The sequence below is a fragment of the Cheilinus undulatus genome, linkage group 11, assembly GCF_018320785.1.
Source record: "Cheilinus undulatus linkage group 11, ASM1832078v1, whole genome shotgun sequence".
NCBI lineage: Eukaryota > Metazoa > Chordata > Actinopteri > Labriformes > Labridae > Cheilinus > Cheilinus undulatus.
In genome coordinates, this window is record NC_054875.1 from 41,580,944 (window position 1) to 41,600,060 (window position 19,117).

The following is a 19,117-nucleotide window of genomic DNA, read 5'->3' on the forward strand; positions in this document are numbered from 1 at the left end:
TTTCCTCAAAATTGAGACCTTTTTTATCTCATATCTATGCCCTTTTCTGTTATAGTTTTGACTTTTATATGATATTTATAACTTTTTGTATCATATGTGTGCTTTTTATCTCTCATAATGATCTCATAATTTTGACCTTTTTTCTCATAATTGTGACTTTTTATGTCATATCTATTCTTTTTTCTATTAAAATTTAGAATTTTTATCTTAATTTTTTTAAACTTTTGTATCATAATTCTGATGTTTTGTCTAATATTTATGACTTCTTATCACATTACTTAAACTTTTTAATCTAAATATGGACGTTTTAAATCTCATAATTAGAACTTTTACATCATATTAAGGTCTTCTTTGCCTTTTTATTATGTCCTTTTCATCTCATAATTTTTACTTTTGATCTCACAATGTGAGCGTTTATCTCAAATCTATACCTATTTTGACTGTTATTTTTTTTTTCTTTTTTATATATTTATGACTTTTTAAGATCATGACTCTGCCCCAATTTCGTAATTTCTTTTTCACATTTTATCTCATATTTCTGACTTACTCCAGTCCTGTAATTTCAACTTGTAATTTCATAATAAAGACTCTTTATCTCATAATTATGACTCTCTCATTATTCCACCTATCCTATTTCTACATTTCATAAACAACTAACTTTTATCTTTTTTCTTTTAAGTGTCAGAAATGGGATTTTGTTTCAAACTTTCCCATCACAAAACATGACTTAAATTTAATTCAAATGAAAATGCAACATATAACAAAGGCATATGTATGGGTTTTAGTTTATGGCACAATGCCACATCAATTATTCAAACATGCCAGACAAAAGCTTATCACAATCTGTGTAACCATGGCAACCACTGACTATACCTGCTCTGCTCGTTTGAAACGAGAAGAGAGAGGATCTTTCTAAAAACGTAAAAATGAAGATCTACATTAGCCACTTGTGCCTAGGGCCAATTCAGTCTGGGCAAATTTTATACTGTAAGCAAACACTTCTAAGATAATGAAAGAAAAAGCAGCATTTGAAGCAAAAGCTGAAGGGCAGTCCGCTTTGAAAGAAAGATTTGCTGAAGTCTGAAGTAAGAAAAAGCAGCAAAATGAAAGCTATAGAATAGTAGGGGTCTACAAGTTTGTGATGATTGCTGCACAGTCCAGGGATATTCATCATTTGGAGTTTGTGTTCTGGATTGGACAGTTCCTGTGATTTGATACTGACCTTGTCTCCCTGGTAGATGCCTGGAAGCTGCCAGTAATGAGGCTCCTGTCCAATGTAGTCAAAGTTGCTGTAGGACAGCTGTGTTCCCTCAGTGGAAACCTCCACAGTGAAACCAGTGGAGATACGATTGGTGCGCTGACGGTTCACCAGAGCGAATCCCTGGAAGTTTCCTGGAGAAAAGACTGAAGACACCTGCAAGGGAGCATCAGAAAGTATTGGTTATCCATAGCACAAAAACAGTTTAGATGCTTTTTCATAGCCATGAAGTGTTTAGAAATGGACATAGTCTCAGTGGTATCATCCACTGGTTTTTGAGGTACAGTTTTGATGCCAAACAATGGCAGTTGCTATAATAAAAATTTCAATTCCCCTTGCAAACACCAACACTGTTCCCACCAGCCAGTCAACTAAGCTGTACCTCTAGATTGGTATACATAGTATCCCAGTCAAAACACATTAGTTATACCATCATTTGAACCCATTACCATGTCCCCTGATAAAGACATGGAGAATTTAAACCCAATCTCTTCTTTTATACATGGGTGCAAAAATGTTTAACAACATAAGCAAAAATTAGCATCTCAAAATGGGTGTTGATGGGACTTATGGGGCTTTTGAAGCCAGCCTCAAGTGGACACTTGAGGAATTGCATATTTTTGAACTTCGCTTTGAAATTTCTCAGAGGTGGACGCTTGGATATAACGCACAGAAAATCTTAATAGCTGCATGAAGATTGTAAGGAAAGAGTTCATGTCTCTGTATAAAACATATAACGACAACTGAACATCTCAAATAGTCCCTTCCCTTTCTTTTTGATAACACTGATAAACCTATATGACAGGCCATAGAACTACTGCTGCCAAAACCAGTGCATTTTTTTTCATCTTAATGTAAATGCGACCTTGTAGAGTTCAAATTGGCCCTTAGGATATTTTCAGAGATATGACATCAAAAATTATCCTCCAAGTTTATTCAAAGTGGGAGTGTTGAAATAATTGCCTCTTGGGAGAGATATCAGCCAACAGCACTGATGGAAATTATTTCACATAACTGGAACCACTTGTGGCTTCTGTGATGAGTGAATGTGGACTTTAACTTAATTAGACCAAGCATATTTTGTCTTTGTGAAGTACATGTTTAGCTCTGCTCCCGTTACTTCTACTGCATAGCTGCTTTATCAAGGTTTACGGGAAGAATAGTTTGCACTGCTGTTTTGTTATTCAGTATGTTTACATGCATGGTTAGTTAAGCTATACTTACTGCTTTGTTTTGCCATGTGACTGGACTAGGAATTTGATCCAATGTAGAAGAACTAAGAGACAATCCATTTATCAATAGAAGGATGTCCACCTCTGTTATGGTAGGTGCTGATATGCCCCATTTCAGCTGCTTATTCTTAGACCTTCTTCTGGTTAACCCAAAAACTAATAATTCCTGCAACTTGTGTCTCCTTGTCCGTCCGAAAATGTGTGGTTCTAGCTCTAGCGAATGCAATGTTTATCTTTGTCTTGTTGTCTTCACAGTCTTCTTTTAGGGGCCAAGCCCTGACCCCAGTGAGAGGACCCTCTTAAAATTGCTTGACTTATTATTATTATTTGTACTATCATTATTTCAGCAAATGTATTGCCATTTTGGGGACCCTTACATACCTCAAAACTTACCAACCATGGCAGCTTTTTCATATTGAAGCTGTTAAACTTTGGGGTCATTGTCTGACTTGGGAACTGTGGAGCATGAGCAGAAAGTCCAGGCCAGTTTGGGTATGACTGAGGCATAGTTTACCAGGGTAAACTGAACCCCCATCACACTTTCCACATGTACGGTTTATTGGAAGATCAGTTTTATTCAAACTACAAAAATAAATCAACAGTTTTACTAAGCATGTTAACAAACATGTACCACTTCAGGTCCTTACCAGGTCTCTGTAGTAGGTAGAGCTGGAGCACTGCTGTGTCACACCCATACAGAAACAGGAGAGGCAGCCATCTTTGTTTTGTGGGCTGAGATGGAAGGTTCCAGGCTTACAGTTGGAGCAAGTTGGGCCTTCAACGTTCATCTGCAACACAGAATCAAGAAATGGCATCAATGCCATAAAGTCCAATGAAAAATGCCTAAAGAGTTGGAGAGAAAGCTGAAAAACAACCACAAAGTCAGTTACCTTGCAGCGGCAGACAGGCCCACTGCAGCCTTCACTTCCTCTTTGGTCACAGCTGTAACAATTACCTAGACAGTGCAGTATAGCAGATAGTTAGGATATGTACCAGCTCTCAATTAAATTACATTTTGTTACCCTAAATTCAAAGATATGAGGTGAATCTTTGCAATTTTTGTTAAAGGGAAATTTCAGTTTTTTTGAAGTTGGGTGTTACGAGATCAGCGCATTAGAAACGGCATTAGCCTACAGTGATTTCAGTGAGCATTGCTCCTTCAGAAGGACTCACTGGTTGTATGTCTATGAAGCTAGGCTATACAGTGTAACAGATGGGTGCAGCTTCTCTGTGGTATTTAGTGAGTTTTTAAAAGAAATGGGCCTCAAAACAATGCTGTCTCAAACCTATGCACAAATGAAAACTTTTGAAGCATTCTATTTTTTACCCAGAAAGCCTCTGTGATTTTGTCACTGTTTTGCAATGAAGGCTTTGGCTACCTACTATGAGCTCTTGCACTGCAAAACAGTTACAAAAACACAGGTTTTGTGAATATAAAATAAAAAGCTTCAAAATGTGTTGATAGTGCGTATGTTTGAGCCAACATTGTTTTGTGGCTGATTTTTACCAAAAACTCACAAAATTCAAGGGAGAAACTGTACCCATATGTTATGCTGTATCGCCTAGCTTCCTGGCTGGTACAACCAGCGAGTCATTCTTAAAGGAGCAACGCTCACTGAAATCACTTGCAGCTAATGCCGCTACTGCTATGTACCTCATGTGACTCAACTTCAAAAATTTTGAAATATTCCTTTAAATAGACAACAAGCCAGAAAAATAGATTAATAAATGTCCATGAAACAAAACAGGAATGTCATCACAGGAAGTACCATTGACTTCATTGTTGCCAACGGTGCATCTCTGTCCAAGCATGGGGTTGCCGGTGTATCCTGGGGCACATCTGAAATAGAAACAGACAATGTGTTAATGTCAATATTTCCAGTTAAGGATACAAGTTTTAATCCAAACCACAATAGACAGGAAGATGGGAAGTCTGCAAAGTGGTGATAAAAAAGATGAATCATGTCCTTAGGGGAGTCTTCTTGACCCATGGCAGACATCAACCATGAACAAAGGACTGACTCATAAAGACAAGGAAAACACAATCTATTCTGTAGTGCCATCCAGCTATTAAATTTACAAAGCCATAGTCTTACTCTCAGATTGCCTGAATATCAAAGACACCCAGCTCTTGCATTCGATGCAAAAAGCTTTCCCAAGATCAAGAAACATTGCTAGCACTGGAGATGGATGAAGCATAGACACTGTTAAAATATTCAACATGTTTAAGATGTTGTTTCCATCTCTCATGAGGAGGAACATCTTTGCAGAGAAACAGCACCACTTACATAAAAAGCTTCAGAGAAAGAGGCAGAGGTGAAAATTATTGATTTTACAAGCTGCAGAAGAAGACGCTTAGCTGATAAAGCAGAAACAGATGAGCTCATAGAATAGCATCAAGCAAATGACGCCACTGCCACCCGAGCGAAGGCTTCATCCAACCACAAGTCTGTGCAGAGCAGGGTTCCCGTTTTGACAGCTGTTGTCAGTCTTACCTCACCTGTCCTCTGGCAGATCCGCACGCCAACAGCCGACAAAAGGACTTCCATGTTATGAGCTTGCTTTGAAAAATTCATATTCAAACTAACTCCAACGACAAACAGTTGATTGTAAGGTTGGGTTAACTCAGTCCTTCCAGTCAATGTTGTAAAGATTTAAAGATGACGTATAGATTTAATTACATAGGGAAAGTTAGAATACATCTAAATAGACATAGTTGTTTAACAATGTTCACACATTCATAACTAAAGGCTATAATCACAAGATACACAGCTCATGAAAAAATAACAAACAGTGGTCTTACATCACATTCAGAATACAACAGTACAATGTTACAAACAATTTTAACTACAAATCTAAAATCTTTATCTTAAGTATTCTTAACATTACCATATATGTGGATGGTAGGAGACTGTTCACAAGAAAGTCTGGACCTTAGTGGAAACATTTGGTGTGAAATATCAAATTAAACGGTCTCAACAATTACAGGCCAGATTGCAATAAAACCCATAATGAATGTCTCTGTCCCCCAGAAGACAAACTCAGTTGTTTTGGAGCAAAAATCATGCGGAAAGAGTGGCCTACCAATTGCATAAAATTTATCTTCCAGTGAAGTTAATTGAGAATGACTTTCTATAGAAAGTTAACCCAAATAGACAACCTTTTCATGCCTTTTCATAAAACCTACCTAGTTAAGCCATGACCTTTCGTCCTCCGCCACCATCAGTCTTTTTTTATCAAGATTTAGTATAACCTTCCACAAAGTCATAGACTTGGCTGAATTGATTCATGCTCCCAAGAGGTTGAAATTGATCAGAAAGAGTTCACAGCTTCCATTTAAGCTAGAAACCAGATACTAACTTCCAATCAAGTACACTGCTATCAGGCCAATAAATAATTCAAACCCATACCCTGTAGTCAGGCGTGTTAACCTGCTAATATCAGCTACAAAGTGAAGAATACAAGTAGACTTGAAGCTGATGGGACTGCCAATAGTATTTGGAGTATATATGTAGTAAATAAAGTATTTGATACACTTGTACCAGTAGATAGTGTTGGTGGAAAGTCATCCTCTGGGGACCATAAATGCCTGCGTCAAATTTTATCTTAAATCATCAGTTAAAACAAAAATGGTGGCCCAACAAAATAGTACTTCCAAAGCAAAAAAGTATGATGTATTCCAGAAAGCGTACAAGCTTGATTTGAAATATTTCCTGTAATTCACCAGTTGTTTTTGTTAAATTCAATGCAAAAAAGCATAGAGTAGATATGAGAAGTAGCCATAGCCACTCTTTTTCTAAAGTACAGCCAATATAGGAGTGGTTTGAGACTGCATTCTTGGTAATATCCAGCCGGGGTGACTTCAAAGGTTAAAGTAGAAATATAACAATGCATAAATACTCTAGTCCAAATACAAACAGTTCTGTTTGGGATTTTCTACCATTGGAGACAAAAGTTGTCTAACTTAAGGCATCATTGGGAGTTCAAAAAACAATGGGCAACAACATAGCGGCTATGTCCACTTCTTTTATACTACAGTGTCTAGGGTTGGGTATCAATACTTTTTAACAGGTGCTAATGCCTAAATGGTGCCTGAATCGATTCTTCTAAGAGACAAAAATCTGCAACTGAAAAAAAAGCTGCATTGGTATCGTAAATGATTCAAAAATAAGATGCCGAGAGAATTTAAAAGTGGAGGAAACAGGTGTAACTTATTCACATGACATATTTTGTGCCTTTCCTTTGGAGTGGCAGGGATCATGTTGGGGTGGGTAGCAAAATGAAGCACCTTAATCTCTCTTGTAATTCGGTACAGTAGGTATCAAATGTGTTGGTACTGGTACTATGTTGGCACCGGATTTCGATACCCATCCCTAACAGTGTAACATGTAATTTTATGATATGCAAATTAATCTACAAAACATAGATCATGTCGACCTCTATGATTAAAAACATTCAACAAATATTACATATACTGCAAACAATACAGAGCTAAAATTACACAGTAGTTGAAAGGGTTTGGGGGTGACACCTGAGGTAGTTTGCACAAAATACAATGGACAATTGTAAAAACAAGAGGTACTAATTACAAGCAATCTCTTCATAGCAGAATTCTGTGCAATAGTTATGATTACAGTTGAATAAAAGTCCCATCAAATTCAGGATGGCAATAAACATCCTAAAAGTCCCTCCAGCGTAACAGTGTCATAAAACAGTCCCTTCATACAGTTGTTATCGCATTAGCTGACATAAATAAACAAAATGAGATCCTAGACATACAAAATATGATAATGAAATAAAAATACAACAAAAAATAGCACCCTAGTCATCAGGGATGATTTTGATAGGAATGGCCAGCCTTCCCAAAACAACATGAAGAGAACCATCATGATTCTTCTTCTGCTTTGAATTCTGATCTCCTTTTAAGAGCCGTAGCAGGTCCAGAACACCAGAGTGAGAGTTTGCCTTCTTTCTCTGTTTGGGTTTTTTATTTACAGTTAAGGCAGTAGTAGCCTTGGTTTTAGGGGGACTGGATTTCCTTTTCACTGTTGTGTTGGACTTAGTTTTTGTAGTTGTAGCCTTGGTCGTAGAGGGAGTGGATTTCCTCTTTACTGTTGTGGTAGATTTCTTCTTTACAGCAGTAGTCGTGGTAGGCCTTGCGGTTGAGGCTGTGACCTTCGCTGAAGTCTTCACTTTCTGAGTGACCAGCTTATGTGAGGTCTGCTCTGTCTTTTTCTCATTTCGGTGTGGTTTTGCTGACTTCTTTGAATTGCTTTCTGAAGACTCTCCATTCTCTGGGGACTTTTTTGGGTCTGGTGCATCTGATCTAAAGGCCTTGTTGCGGCCATTGGTTTTTGTTGATGATGATGAAGAATCCTTTTTTCTAGCTTGGTTGGAATTTTTCTTGTAAGATGGTGGCTCCAGTTGGAATTTAGTAATTGCTTCCTCTTCTCTGACTTTTTTTGGTTTGCTTGGCTGTGAAACACGTTTTCCATTTGGTCCTTTTGTTGTTGGCCTTGCTGTAGACTTAGATGAAGACTTTGAAGAAGTCCTAGGGTTAGTCTTTGTCTTGGTAGTTGACCTTGTTGATTGACTTCTGGATGATCTAGTGACTGGCTGAGGTTGAGTAGACTTTTTAGTTGGTGGAGTGGTAACTGTTGATTGGATGTTTCTTTTTCTCTGAGGGGCAGAGGTTGCTTTGCTTTTCGGCAGGCTTGGCGTAGATATACTCTTCGGCACTGTGGCTTTACTGGTGGATGGCACTGTTGTAGGTTTAAAAGGCTGAGGCGTAGAGTACTTTGGAAGTTCAAGGACTGTTGGGAGTGAGGGAAGAGCCCTCCTTTCTTGGGGTGATCGTGAAGTGTGTCTGGCACGTTTCATCTTGTTCATCTCCTGAGCCAAAGCAGTAAAACCATCAATGAGAATCTCCAGCCGTCCTTCCAGTCTGCTCAGACGAGACTCCATGTCCGTGTAGCTCTTCTCCAGCTCGATAACCTTCTTGGTTTTCTCTACGTTTGAGTGAAGAGTTATGAGCTCCTTCAGCTGGGAGCTGAGTTGGCTTTGCTGTTTCTCCATACTGTGAATATTCTCCTTCATATCAAGGGTGTTCTTCTCCAGCATGCTCAGGCGCTGGTTAAAAGTGTTCAGGTGGATCCGGAGCAAGTGCTGGAAACTAGAGTGTCTGTTCTCTGGGCTTGGGGTGAAGCGTGGTGGGAGTCTGGGTGCCGATTTGTTAGGGGTGACTGAAACAATTCCCATTCCTAATGTGGTAGTGGAAAGTAAAGACCTTGTAGGAATGATAGTTGCCCCTATGGTGGTAGGCGTCTGGTCTTCAGTCCCGTCGTCATCATCATCATCATCATCTCCACTGCCAAACACTGATATTACTTTCTCCCAGCTGAAATTGAACACAGGCTCAGCTCCACATGACACAGGTAGGAGGCCATCTGTCTCTCTCTCCAGGAATGGGTCCCCACAACTGTCTGCAGATGGCTTCTCTTCTCTTAAGTCAAAACAGCAGAATCAGGTATGATGTAGGCAGGAACGTTCAAAGAATTAATGATACTGAAGCTGCGCTGAACACCCAAGTCACCTCGTCATCTTTGCCCTCTGGGCAGCAAAGATTGATCAGCCAGACAGGAGTCCTCATAAATGCCACAACTACATTTATGTTGTAGAGACCCACAAGTGACAAATGGTCCTTACACAGACAGGAATCACACAAATAGACACCTGAAAACTCTTGCTCCTAGCAAAGCGCAAAGCTGAAGCAGAAAGAAGGTTTCCAAAGGTAAAAGACAGGAGAAAGCAAAAGTAAGATCTCAAAGCAACTAAAGGTTTCCTCAGGACATAAAGCCCTTTCCCTTTTGGCCAGTATTTTCCACACGCATTCAAATCTGGGGAATAACCACCTCAATACCACCAAAGCCCCCTTATCCACTAAAAATACACATGGACTACAACAGCAGAAATGACTCCACATTTTGGAAATCAAACCCTAAATCTGATATCCACCAACAAATCTAGATAAACAGTAAAATAGTTTCACAGGTACATCAGAATGGGTGGCACTGAATTGCATCACCCATCCTTAAACTAAAATGACTCACATCTGCTAGAGAAAACAAGACAAACGCCAACCACAGACATGCTTATATCCCTTTATATGTGAAAGAAACCACTTGGTGCTACAGCCAGCCCGTGCTAACCTTAGTGCCGGCCCGCCCTGCAACCAAAACACTGAGCAGTGTCCAGAGGGCAATGAGAGTAGGAAAACAGAGGAAAAGGACAAAAAATAGTAGGGAGGGCTTACCTTTCACAGCGGCGGCCAGTGTATCCAACGGGGCAACTATCACAGGTGGGCTGACCGTCTGCTTCCAGGTAACAGGTCGGGGAGAATCTGAGCAAACAGGACACAAACACCAAGTTAATAGTTAGTAGACATTTTACCTTATGTAAAACCCCCATCCAAAAAAGCTGGGACATTGTGTCTAATGTAGATAAAAACAATGCAATGATATGCAAGTCTCATAAACCCATATTTTATTCACAAAGAACATAAACAACATAAGATGTCAAGACTGACAGACTGGGTCTTTTTCAATAGACTTTTTTTTATGATGCCGCAGATGTTTTGTATTGCTAAAAGATCTGGACTCTTTACTGTGAAGCCATGCTGTTGTGACATATGTGGTTTGTGGTTTAGCATTTTCTTGCCGAAATATGCAAGGCCTGGATGGGAGCACATGTTGCACTAAAACCTCTTTATACTTCTTTGCATTGATAGTGCCTTTCCAGATGTGAGAGCCACCCATGCCATAGGCACTAATGCAACCCCATACTATCAGTGATGGAGGCTTTTAAATTGTGTTAGATAACAAGCTGGATGGTACCTTTCATTTTCAGTCTGCAGGATACAGTGTCTGTGGTTTCCAAGAAGAATTTCAAATTTTAATTCATCTGACCAAAGAACAGTTTTCCCTCTTGCCTCAGTCCATTTACATGTTGTCTCCTCTTTGCATGATACATTTTTAACTTGCATTTGTGGATACAAACTGTGTTAACAGACAATGATTTCTGGAAATGTTCTTAAGCAAATGTTTATGAGATTTGGAAATCATTGAATTCTGTTTTTTATTTCACACAGTGCCCAAACTTTTTTGAAATTGGGATTGTAACATTAAACGAAATCAATATTAAATTGAGTCACAATGAAACATTTTATAACATGAACTTACTGGTTGCTGGAAGAGGTTCCAGGACATGGGCAGGGCTGGCAGGCCTGAGCACCATCCTTCACAGGGTTTCCATAATAACCAGGCTGACAGCGCTCACACTTTGCCCCAGCCGTGTTATGAAGACATTGCTTTTGGTCAGGAACCACACACACACACAGAAAGAAGAAGTAAGATCTGTTGAATATACAGTGTTTCCACAAGTTGGGATATGCCAAGAAACCATTAGTGCATTCCTGCACAGAGATCAAAGCATATTCAATGTTGGCAAAAAGAAAGAGAGAGGGAGAGAGAGAAGAGCAGCAGAAAACCTACCAGACACTTGCCGGTCTCAGGGTCACAGCTGCTGGCATGACCGTTGCAATCACACCTCTCACAAGTGCCCAGGTAAAGGCCAGAGGTGCTTCGAGTGTAACCGTCATCACACTCCTGCAAAGACATGGAAAAACACCTCAGGTGAGAGACAAGTGATGACAAAGAAGAATACATCTTTGTTCCAGAGACAGACTGCAATTATCATCGTGGATGGTAATGGAAAAGGTGAGAGGCCTTACTGGGCTGTTATTAACCTGCTCCAGTCTACATTTAATAACCTAACTTTTCTTTTCAAAGTACCCTGCCTTTTGAGCTGCTTCCACTGCAAGAACCTGGCAACACATAAAGGCCTGGAGAGGTCGCTACAATCAGTGGTGAACTGAGAGACGGTTGAAGCGCTTGGCAAAAATACACAGGAAGCCCCACCGACCAAAGTTCAAATTATTATTTTCAAAATCTAAATATAAAGAACAGAAACACCCTTTACTGACAAAAGTTGGCTTTCACAGTACAATTGCAACACTTAGCTGCACATCAAGAATGAACACTGTTAGATGGGGCGCCCTTTAGGGGGTTCCCTACTGTCATTGCAAATTTTGCACAATTAGATTTTTTTTGCTATGGTTACAAGTTTGCACCCTTAGGACCCACTTATGGTACAGAGCTCTAATGCATGATGGCAAGTAGGACCTCATCTTTCAGCAGTACTGTTAATGAATGAGCAAAGACTTTGATAGTAGGAAATGAAGTGCTAAATATTTGTAATAGCTGCAGCATGTAGAAGGTTTCTTGATATGTCAGCTAACCAATTAGCCCAGGTTTCAGATGTCTTTTTAACCTAAGACAAAACTCAGACAAGCATGGGGCTCCCTTTGGGGGTTTCCTACTGTCATTGCAAATTTTGCACAATTTGAATTCTTGCTGCTTTCAGGTTTGCACCCTTCAGAACCCAATAATGGTATGGGGCTCTAAAGCATGCTGACAAGTAGAAACACAGGTCAACCAACTCCTGGATTGCAAAAGTAAATTTTGTGACTGAGTCACAGAGGGAAGACTGTAGCTTGCAGAACTTTTCACATGAATGAAATCATACAATTATGGTAGAAGCAGGTTCAGTAGCCTAATTTATAAGGATATGCCACTGATTTTGTCTACAAGTGGTCAAGGAAGGCCAATCAACTTCGATTATACAGAATACAATAATGAGTTAAGGACTTCAGATTAGTATTAACCTCAGTGTCAAGTGGTACACAGTAATATGGGCCTGAAGTACCTGGCAAGATGGTCCTTTGTATCCCTGAGGGCAGGAACACTCCTCCACCTCCAGGGCACGCTCATTACCAGTGGAGTGGGGAACAGCAATGTCCATCTTGATGTCTGAGATGCTATTCAGCAAAAGAAAACACACAATTATTCAAACTTGCTGTCAAATGCAATAATTTAGAACCGTTTTGAGGCATGCGAAAGAGCTGAGGACCTTCAACATACCTGGTTTCTGCCATGTTGTCTGCATAGGTGGCCCTGATCATGAAGAGCGTAACATCAGCCAGAGCCATCAGAAGGTGCTCACGAGTGCATGGCTGCCCATCAGCGCGACGCCATCCAGACTGGGGAAAATAGAAAACAGAGCAAAGAGTTACCTTTATTGTTCGAGAGTTCATGATTCAGAGTTAATGAAATGAAACCTACCTCTCTGAAGGTCACAGTAATGGTATGTGGGACTCTTGGCAGAGGCTTGGTTTTGGAGTAGTGTTCCAGGAAGATGCCATTACCCTGGAGAACCACGTCCGGCTGACCGTCGATCACCAGTGAGCGCTGTTTTGGTTCAAAGCGCACAGTGTAGCGAAGCTCCCCGCCATAAGCCGTCACCTAGTACAAGCAAGGTGAAAACAGATCTCATTATTCAAAACCAAATAGTGGAAAGGCATTTCACCCCTATGATACTGTGGGGGAGAAGTCACAAGACACCCATGTTGGTCTGAATGAGGATCCAAGGTTCAAAGGAGGCTCACTGTGGATGAGTGCAGCCTTTTCACTTGGACAACAAGTCTAGGCATGACTGAGTGGGACAGAAAGGGCAGGGAAATGTAGCTCGACTAATACTTCAGAGCTCCTTCCTGCTCTCTACTTTGTTGTTTCCCTCTCACCTTATCTCCTCGGAAGCTCTCAGGCAGCACCCAGTAGTAGATGTCATTTGGGAAATTGGAGAATGAGCGGAAGAACACTTCAGAGGAGCCCCTCTGGGAGATTCCTTCATTGATAATGACGGTGCTGCCACTGTTGGCAAGGGAGAAAAGCTGCCCGTTCACCCCGCCTCGAACCTGAAGGGCACAAACAATTCCTCTGAATGAGACCTGAGCTGAGATTTCGATGTGCTCAGCCTCTGTTTGCACATTGCACCTGGATATGTAACACCTGTAAAGGATTTGCTGATACAGCATGGCTGAACAAACACTGAGTCAAAGCTTGATACACAAAAAAACATTCACTCCGCCCTGTGCCATTTGTAACTTAGAAACCAACCTGATCTCTGTTCCAAGTGGAGCTGGAGCACTGTTTGGTGACGCCCATGCAGAAACAGCGCAGACAGCCTTCAGGGTTTGACTCTGAGAGGTGGAAGAAGCCGGGCTTACACTCATCACACAGAGCGCCTGCCACGTTGTTCTGCATGGAGACAAACACAGGGCTACTGTAGCACTAACAATCCAACACTGAATAAAAAGTTTAAAAGCCTGCTTTTGCAAGCGACAGCTTTTGGCTGAAAATACGACAGTTGACTTAAGTTTTTCAAGCTTCAGTACTTTCTGATTTGTATCAGTGTTCGAACAATGGTGGCATTATTGTTTTTAAAGCTTCTGGTATTGTAACGTTTCCAAGTATCAAATGTTTTGACAGCCTTAATCAGGCTTCATTCCACGTGCACTCAAATCAAATTAAGTTTCGAATCAGTATTTTGACTCCACATATCTTTAAGCAGTTTTCCATGTGTACCTTGCAGCTGCACGGTCTGCTATTGGAGCTGATGGTTCCTCTGTTATCACACTTGCCGCCTGGACCTTAGAAAGAGAAGTGGAAAGAAGACGACATATTAGGAAGAAAGTATACCTGGGAGCGCTCCAACCATCCTGCATACCTGAGCCATGACTCCATAAAACTCTTGTGGTAATCATTACAAAGGGTTAAAACCTCCTGGAGGTCAAATAGCAGAATGAGAAAAGAGAACAACAGGCAGAACAAACCGAGTACAGCCTCTGTCGATTTCATGCTATAAAATGAAAATGTCAGAAATGTTGTAACAGTTGTTGAACATGTACTCACCGATGGGAACGCATTTTCCATTTGGCAGAAGGGGGTTACCCTGGTATCCAGGAGCACACCTGAGGGAAAACAAATACACAAGAGATGTGAATGACCCGTTGTTGGCAGTCTGATTGGTCTGCTGACCCATGAAACAGAAAGATCTCTCTTATGGTGGTGGCTACTCCTAGTTGGAAAACTCTAGCCCGGGGTCTTTTCAGTGCATTGTGGTGAAACTGTAACCTAAATTTTGGTACTCTACACCACAATTCTGAAAAACGTCTGCTTTTGATTGGACTCTGTAAATGACAAATGAAGCCTAGTGTAGTAGTTATACACCCAGCCGTGATCAGCTGATGGCCAGCCAGACAGCTCTTTCTCTCAGCACAGCAGTGCATTTAAAAATGACGTACTTCTCACTATTCCCTGCTTGCATCAATGCTGACTTACCATGCTGCTGCTGGAAAGCTTAACCCCCAGCACCCCAGCTTCCTCCTTTATAGCATAAAGAATGTTCCACCTTCATATTTAGATTCATGCGACTATGGATTGATTGCTTTTGAACTAATTTTATTGTGTTCAATATGCACTGACATTAATGCTTCTATCCATGTGGGGGTTCTAGCTATGCACTCCCTGGAAAGTTGAAGTATGCTGCTGGACAAACCCAGGGAACATCTTTTGAGCAGACTCTTATTTTGCAATAAAATGTTTAAAATGTATGACAATTGTTCCTGATTGAACAGTGTTGACAATCGCTAAGGATACTTAAAGGGGACATATTTATTTTATTTAAAATAAGTTTATATTGGTCTCAGAGGTCCCCAAAACATGTCTGGGAAGTTTGTTGCTGAAAAAACACTCCAGTTTTGGATTTTTGTTTGTCTAGAAACCCCTCTGCTTCAGCCCTGCTCAGAACGAGCTGTTTCTGTGTCTGTGGCTTTAAATGTTACTGAGCTCTCTGACTCCAACCCTCTCAGAAATTAGATGTGGCTTAATGGATGTGGTTCTCCTGATCTTCATCTCAGTTGCCAGCTGAGATGAAGATCAGGAGAGCAGGGCGGAACTTTCTTACAGGCCCAACCAAACCTGGGGGTGGGGCTAACTCCCCACATGACATCATGAGGGGAAAATCTGAGAACGGCTTGTTTTAGCACACATTTTCTGAAAGGTGGAGAAAGAGAGGAGGGGAGGGAATTCATTTTTCTGGTACTTGAGGGGGTTTTGGACAGACCATAATATGTCCACTTTAAATAAGCTCAAAGGTAATAGAAGATAGATTTAATACAACAGTTTGCTGTCCCTGTTACCTGCCCTGGGCTAAGATGCACCCCTGCCTCACCCCAGAATCAACTAAAAAGAAGTCAGAGATGGAGCCATCACACTTCACTGTACACTCTTCACCAGAATATAGGGCAGACTTCAGCTGGATGGAGCTCAAGAATCTTCCAGAGGGTATTTTAATAGCATCTCAGTAGTTATCCTGGCACACTGTACAGTAAATGTTCCACGTCCAGTTCTATAGGATAATTTCATCAATTAAATACAATAAAGGTTGGTGAACTTGTTGGGTACTTCCAGTGGTTTTCAATGAAAGAAAGGCTTGGCTTAGCAAAGGGTCAGTACATCACAAGTGCATCTTAAAGCTTAATTTTCTTGATATTATCAATCTTTATCAAATTATTAAGCTTCATCTTTAAAGCAGAATTAACGACATCAAGTTGCTCACTTTTCACAGCGTCTTCCTGTGTAGCCGGGTCTGCAGGCATCACATGTTGGCTGCTGATCTACATCCACGAAGCAGGTGTCTGAAAACCTTATAAAGTCAAATAAAAAAGCCACAAATTAAAACCTACAGCAGTTGGTTAATGACGAACAAATACTCAAATGATCTCATGTTTAAAGAATGAAAACCTGCAGAGAGAAACGCTTGATTCTCTTGCCAAAGATGCTCGGTGTGTGGTATGTGGATGTGATTTACTTCTTCTCCTCGTTGAGTATAACATTTATGTATGTGTGTGGTCTGGGTGTGTCTGTGACCTTACCGCCTTGAGGTCTCGTAGTATGGGCAGGGGCATGGCTTGCAGTCATCAGGGCGACCTCGGCTAGGGTCACCAAAGTATCCTGGGCGACATTTATCACACTGAGGGCCTTCTGTGTTATGCTGGCAGCTCTGCAGTAGTGAAAACACTTGGGTCATTCACTTATTTTGAATGAATGTGACTTAAAATAGTTTAAAAATTAGAAGCCTGACATTTTGGAAGATTCTTATTAACATTCTGTTAGTTATGTGCACCACATCCTGTCTGTACTTGCATTATTAAGCAAAACCAGAAGCTGATTAGCTCAGCTCTTTAAAGGCTGTCTTTTCATCCTGTTTATTCAAAACTAATCTAATGGCTTGTTGGCCTCAGATTCAGTGTTTATACTCATGAATGGTTCTGATTTCCTAAACTCACCCTAGGAGAGAAAGCCAATAAGAGTATTTCCTTCGAGCACAAACATCTGGAATAAGGAACTGTTTATCAGCGATGTGACTGACAGAAAAAAGAGCTAAAAGAGGGTCATTTTTACCAGACAGTGTCCGCTGATTGGATCACAGGCGCTAGCATGTCCGTTGCAGTTACAACCAGCACAGGTGCCAAGATAAGAGCCTCCAGGTACACGTTCAAAACCAGGGGTACATCTCTCACAGGACAGGCCTGAGTATCCAGCAGGACATCTGAAAATGATAAATGTAAGAATGCTTAGTCAGCTGTTTCAGTGGAAAAAATAAAATATGACACAGCAGATTTAAATAAAAAACATGATGTGTTCTTTATTAAAGAAAGACAAATGAATTAGAAACATAGCTCAAATGTTTTATCCAATTAAGACATAGTATTCTATTCGCCGAATGCATGACTAGTTATTTAAAAAAAACCTCCAATATGATACGACACGGTACGATACGATAGGGTGTGGTATATACGATACGAGTCAACACATCACAACACAATACAATTCACTACAATACAATAAGATGTGATACAATTGGATATTATAAGATTCGATATAATGCAGTATGGCACAGCAGAAGTCTATACCATGCGATGCAACACTAGACGAGATAATATGATACGATACAATGTACTACGAATCACTATGATGCAATATATATAATTTGAATTCATTTCAAATACATAAAATAAAATACATAAAATAAAAAATAGTAACAACCTTAAAAATCTAGGCATTGCAGCACAGTTCAAGAGTGTCAACTGCAATCATTTTGTTTACATAGTGACAGAGTGGGATGAAGTACACAGTTCTATCATTCCACTCCTCTCTGTAACTCATTGATTAGTTATCCAGCGCCCTCATAACCTTGCAAAGCAGATGGATATGCCTGTTTCAAAGTTTCTCACTGGCCAATCCATTTTGCAAAGCTCCAGTCTGAACCATCTGGGGCCTAGCTAGAAAGTGACAGGACCAACACAGTGTCGAGGGGCAGTACTTTTGGCCGCGGCGGATTTGTGACGTAAGCAAGCAGCAACAAGAGACCAGTGCATGACGGAAGACATTAGGGTGGATGCTGCTACAGCGTAAGTTTTATCAGAACTTGTCGCCATTTCTTTGTTAAAAGAAGAACAAAGAACAGCATTGAGTTGTTTTCTTTTCAAAAACGACAAAAGTCGTGTACTGACATGTCTACAGTCGCCATGGTTCGCGTTATACAGTTCCCTATGGAGTTTACTCCTTCGGTAGGGTGCAGCTTGGTAGTGGCTTTGTTGCTCTGATTGGCCCATAAAGATGTGACCAATCGCTGTCTATAAGCGGATGGCCGAACCTATGGAGACCAAGCGTTCAGTGCTGCAACTCCCACCCTTTGGAACACTCTTCCTGCAGACATCCGTAGTGCTCCATCTCTGTTGGAGATGCTCCATCTATGTTTATTGATCTTTTTTATTAAATCATAACTCATTGTAGAAAGATTTTACCATCAAAAATACAAGGTCATGTCTGATTTATGGACCTTTATCAAATATATTTTATATCTGAATTTTTATACTGATAATACTGATAATTTGCTGCAGTTGGTCTAATTGCAAGCCCCTATGACAATGTCATAATCAACACTCTATCCATTCCTGTCATAATGTTTTCTTTAGAAATCCCATTGGCATAAGTGTTTTTTTTTCTCACCTGCACTCTTCCACATCCTTGGCGTGACCCATGGTGCTGAACTCCACAGAGGTGGTAGACATGACGATGTCACTAAGCGCCACGCTGACCATGTGGTTATCATAGATGGTGCGGATGCTGATGCTGTCCAGGTTCGCCAGGGTCATCATCAGATCTTCTCGGCTAACAGGGCGGCCGTTAGAGTGCTGCCAGTTATCCTAAAACAACAAGAATGGTTTATTTCTGCTTCTACACTTCACATTTAGGATACAATGTGGCGTGTACAGCTCTTTATTTGGACTTCATGCTATTATATAACTCTACCAACAGACTGAGCAGATTCTGTATTTGTTTTTCTGGAATAATTTTTTTTAACTGATGACCTACTTCAGTGAATTTGATCTCCTTCTGGTTGACCACTCGGGCCGGGGTGGTGCCTCCTCTGCGGTACACGAGCCTTCGTCCATTTCCAACCAGCATCACATCAGGCTTCTCCACAACCTCAGACAGACCGCGGGCCAAAGTGTACCGCACCTTGTACTTCAGGGTTCCTCCATATGAGTCGATCTAAAAATAGATGAAATTATTTCTCAGTCTTTTGTGATAAGTAGCCAAGT

General features: G+C 40.6%; 1 protein-coding gene across 2 annotated transcripts in view; it reads right to left on the bottom strand.

The window, feature by feature from the left end:
• The window catches only part of hspg2 (heparan sulfate proteoglycan 2), a 181,626-nt gene that overhangs the window by 62,650 nt on the left and 99,859 nt on the right, over positions 1 to 19,117 (bottom strand). For both annotated transcript variants that reach the window (XM_041799680.1, XM_041799678.1), the window contains exons 17-36: positions 18,888 to 19,067; positions 18,522 to 18,718; positions 16,911 to 17,058; positions 16,382 to 16,509; positions 16,066 to 16,152; positions 14,358 to 14,416; positions 14,031 to 14,095; positions 13,563 to 13,703; positions 13,187 to 13,360; positions 12,729 to 12,908; positions 12,528 to 12,646; positions 12,313 to 12,424; positions 11,040 to 11,153; positions 10,728 to 10,855; positions 9,803 to 9,889; positions 4,260 to 4,330; positions 3,381 to 3,445; positions 3,138 to 3,278; positions 1,223 to 1,414; positions 874 to 912 (exon numbers count right to left, since the gene is read on the bottom strand). In XM_041799680.1, coding sequence (XP_041655614.1) covers positions 874 to 912; positions 1,223 to 1,414; positions 3,138 to 3,278; positions 3,381 to 3,445; positions 4,260 to 4,330; positions 9,803 to 9,889; positions 10,728 to 10,855; positions 11,040 to 11,153; positions 12,313 to 12,424; positions 12,528 to 12,646; positions 12,729 to 12,908; positions 13,187 to 13,360; positions 13,563 to 13,703; positions 14,031 to 14,095; positions 14,358 to 14,416; positions 16,066 to 16,152; positions 16,382 to 16,509; positions 16,911 to 17,058; positions 18,522 to 18,718; positions 18,888 to 19,067 — 2,427 coding nt within the window. The remainder of the gene's footprint in view (positions 1 to 873; positions 913 to 1,222; positions 1,415 to 3,137; positions 3,279 to 3,380; positions 3,446 to 4,259; positions 4,331 to 9,802; positions 9,890 to 10,727; positions 10,856 to 11,039; positions 11,154 to 12,312; positions 12,425 to 12,527; positions 12,647 to 12,728; positions 12,909 to 13,186; positions 13,361 to 13,562; positions 13,704 to 14,030; positions 14,096 to 14,357; positions 14,417 to 16,065; positions 16,153 to 16,381; positions 16,510 to 16,910; positions 17,059 to 18,521; positions 18,719 to 18,887; positions 19,068 to 19,117) is intronic.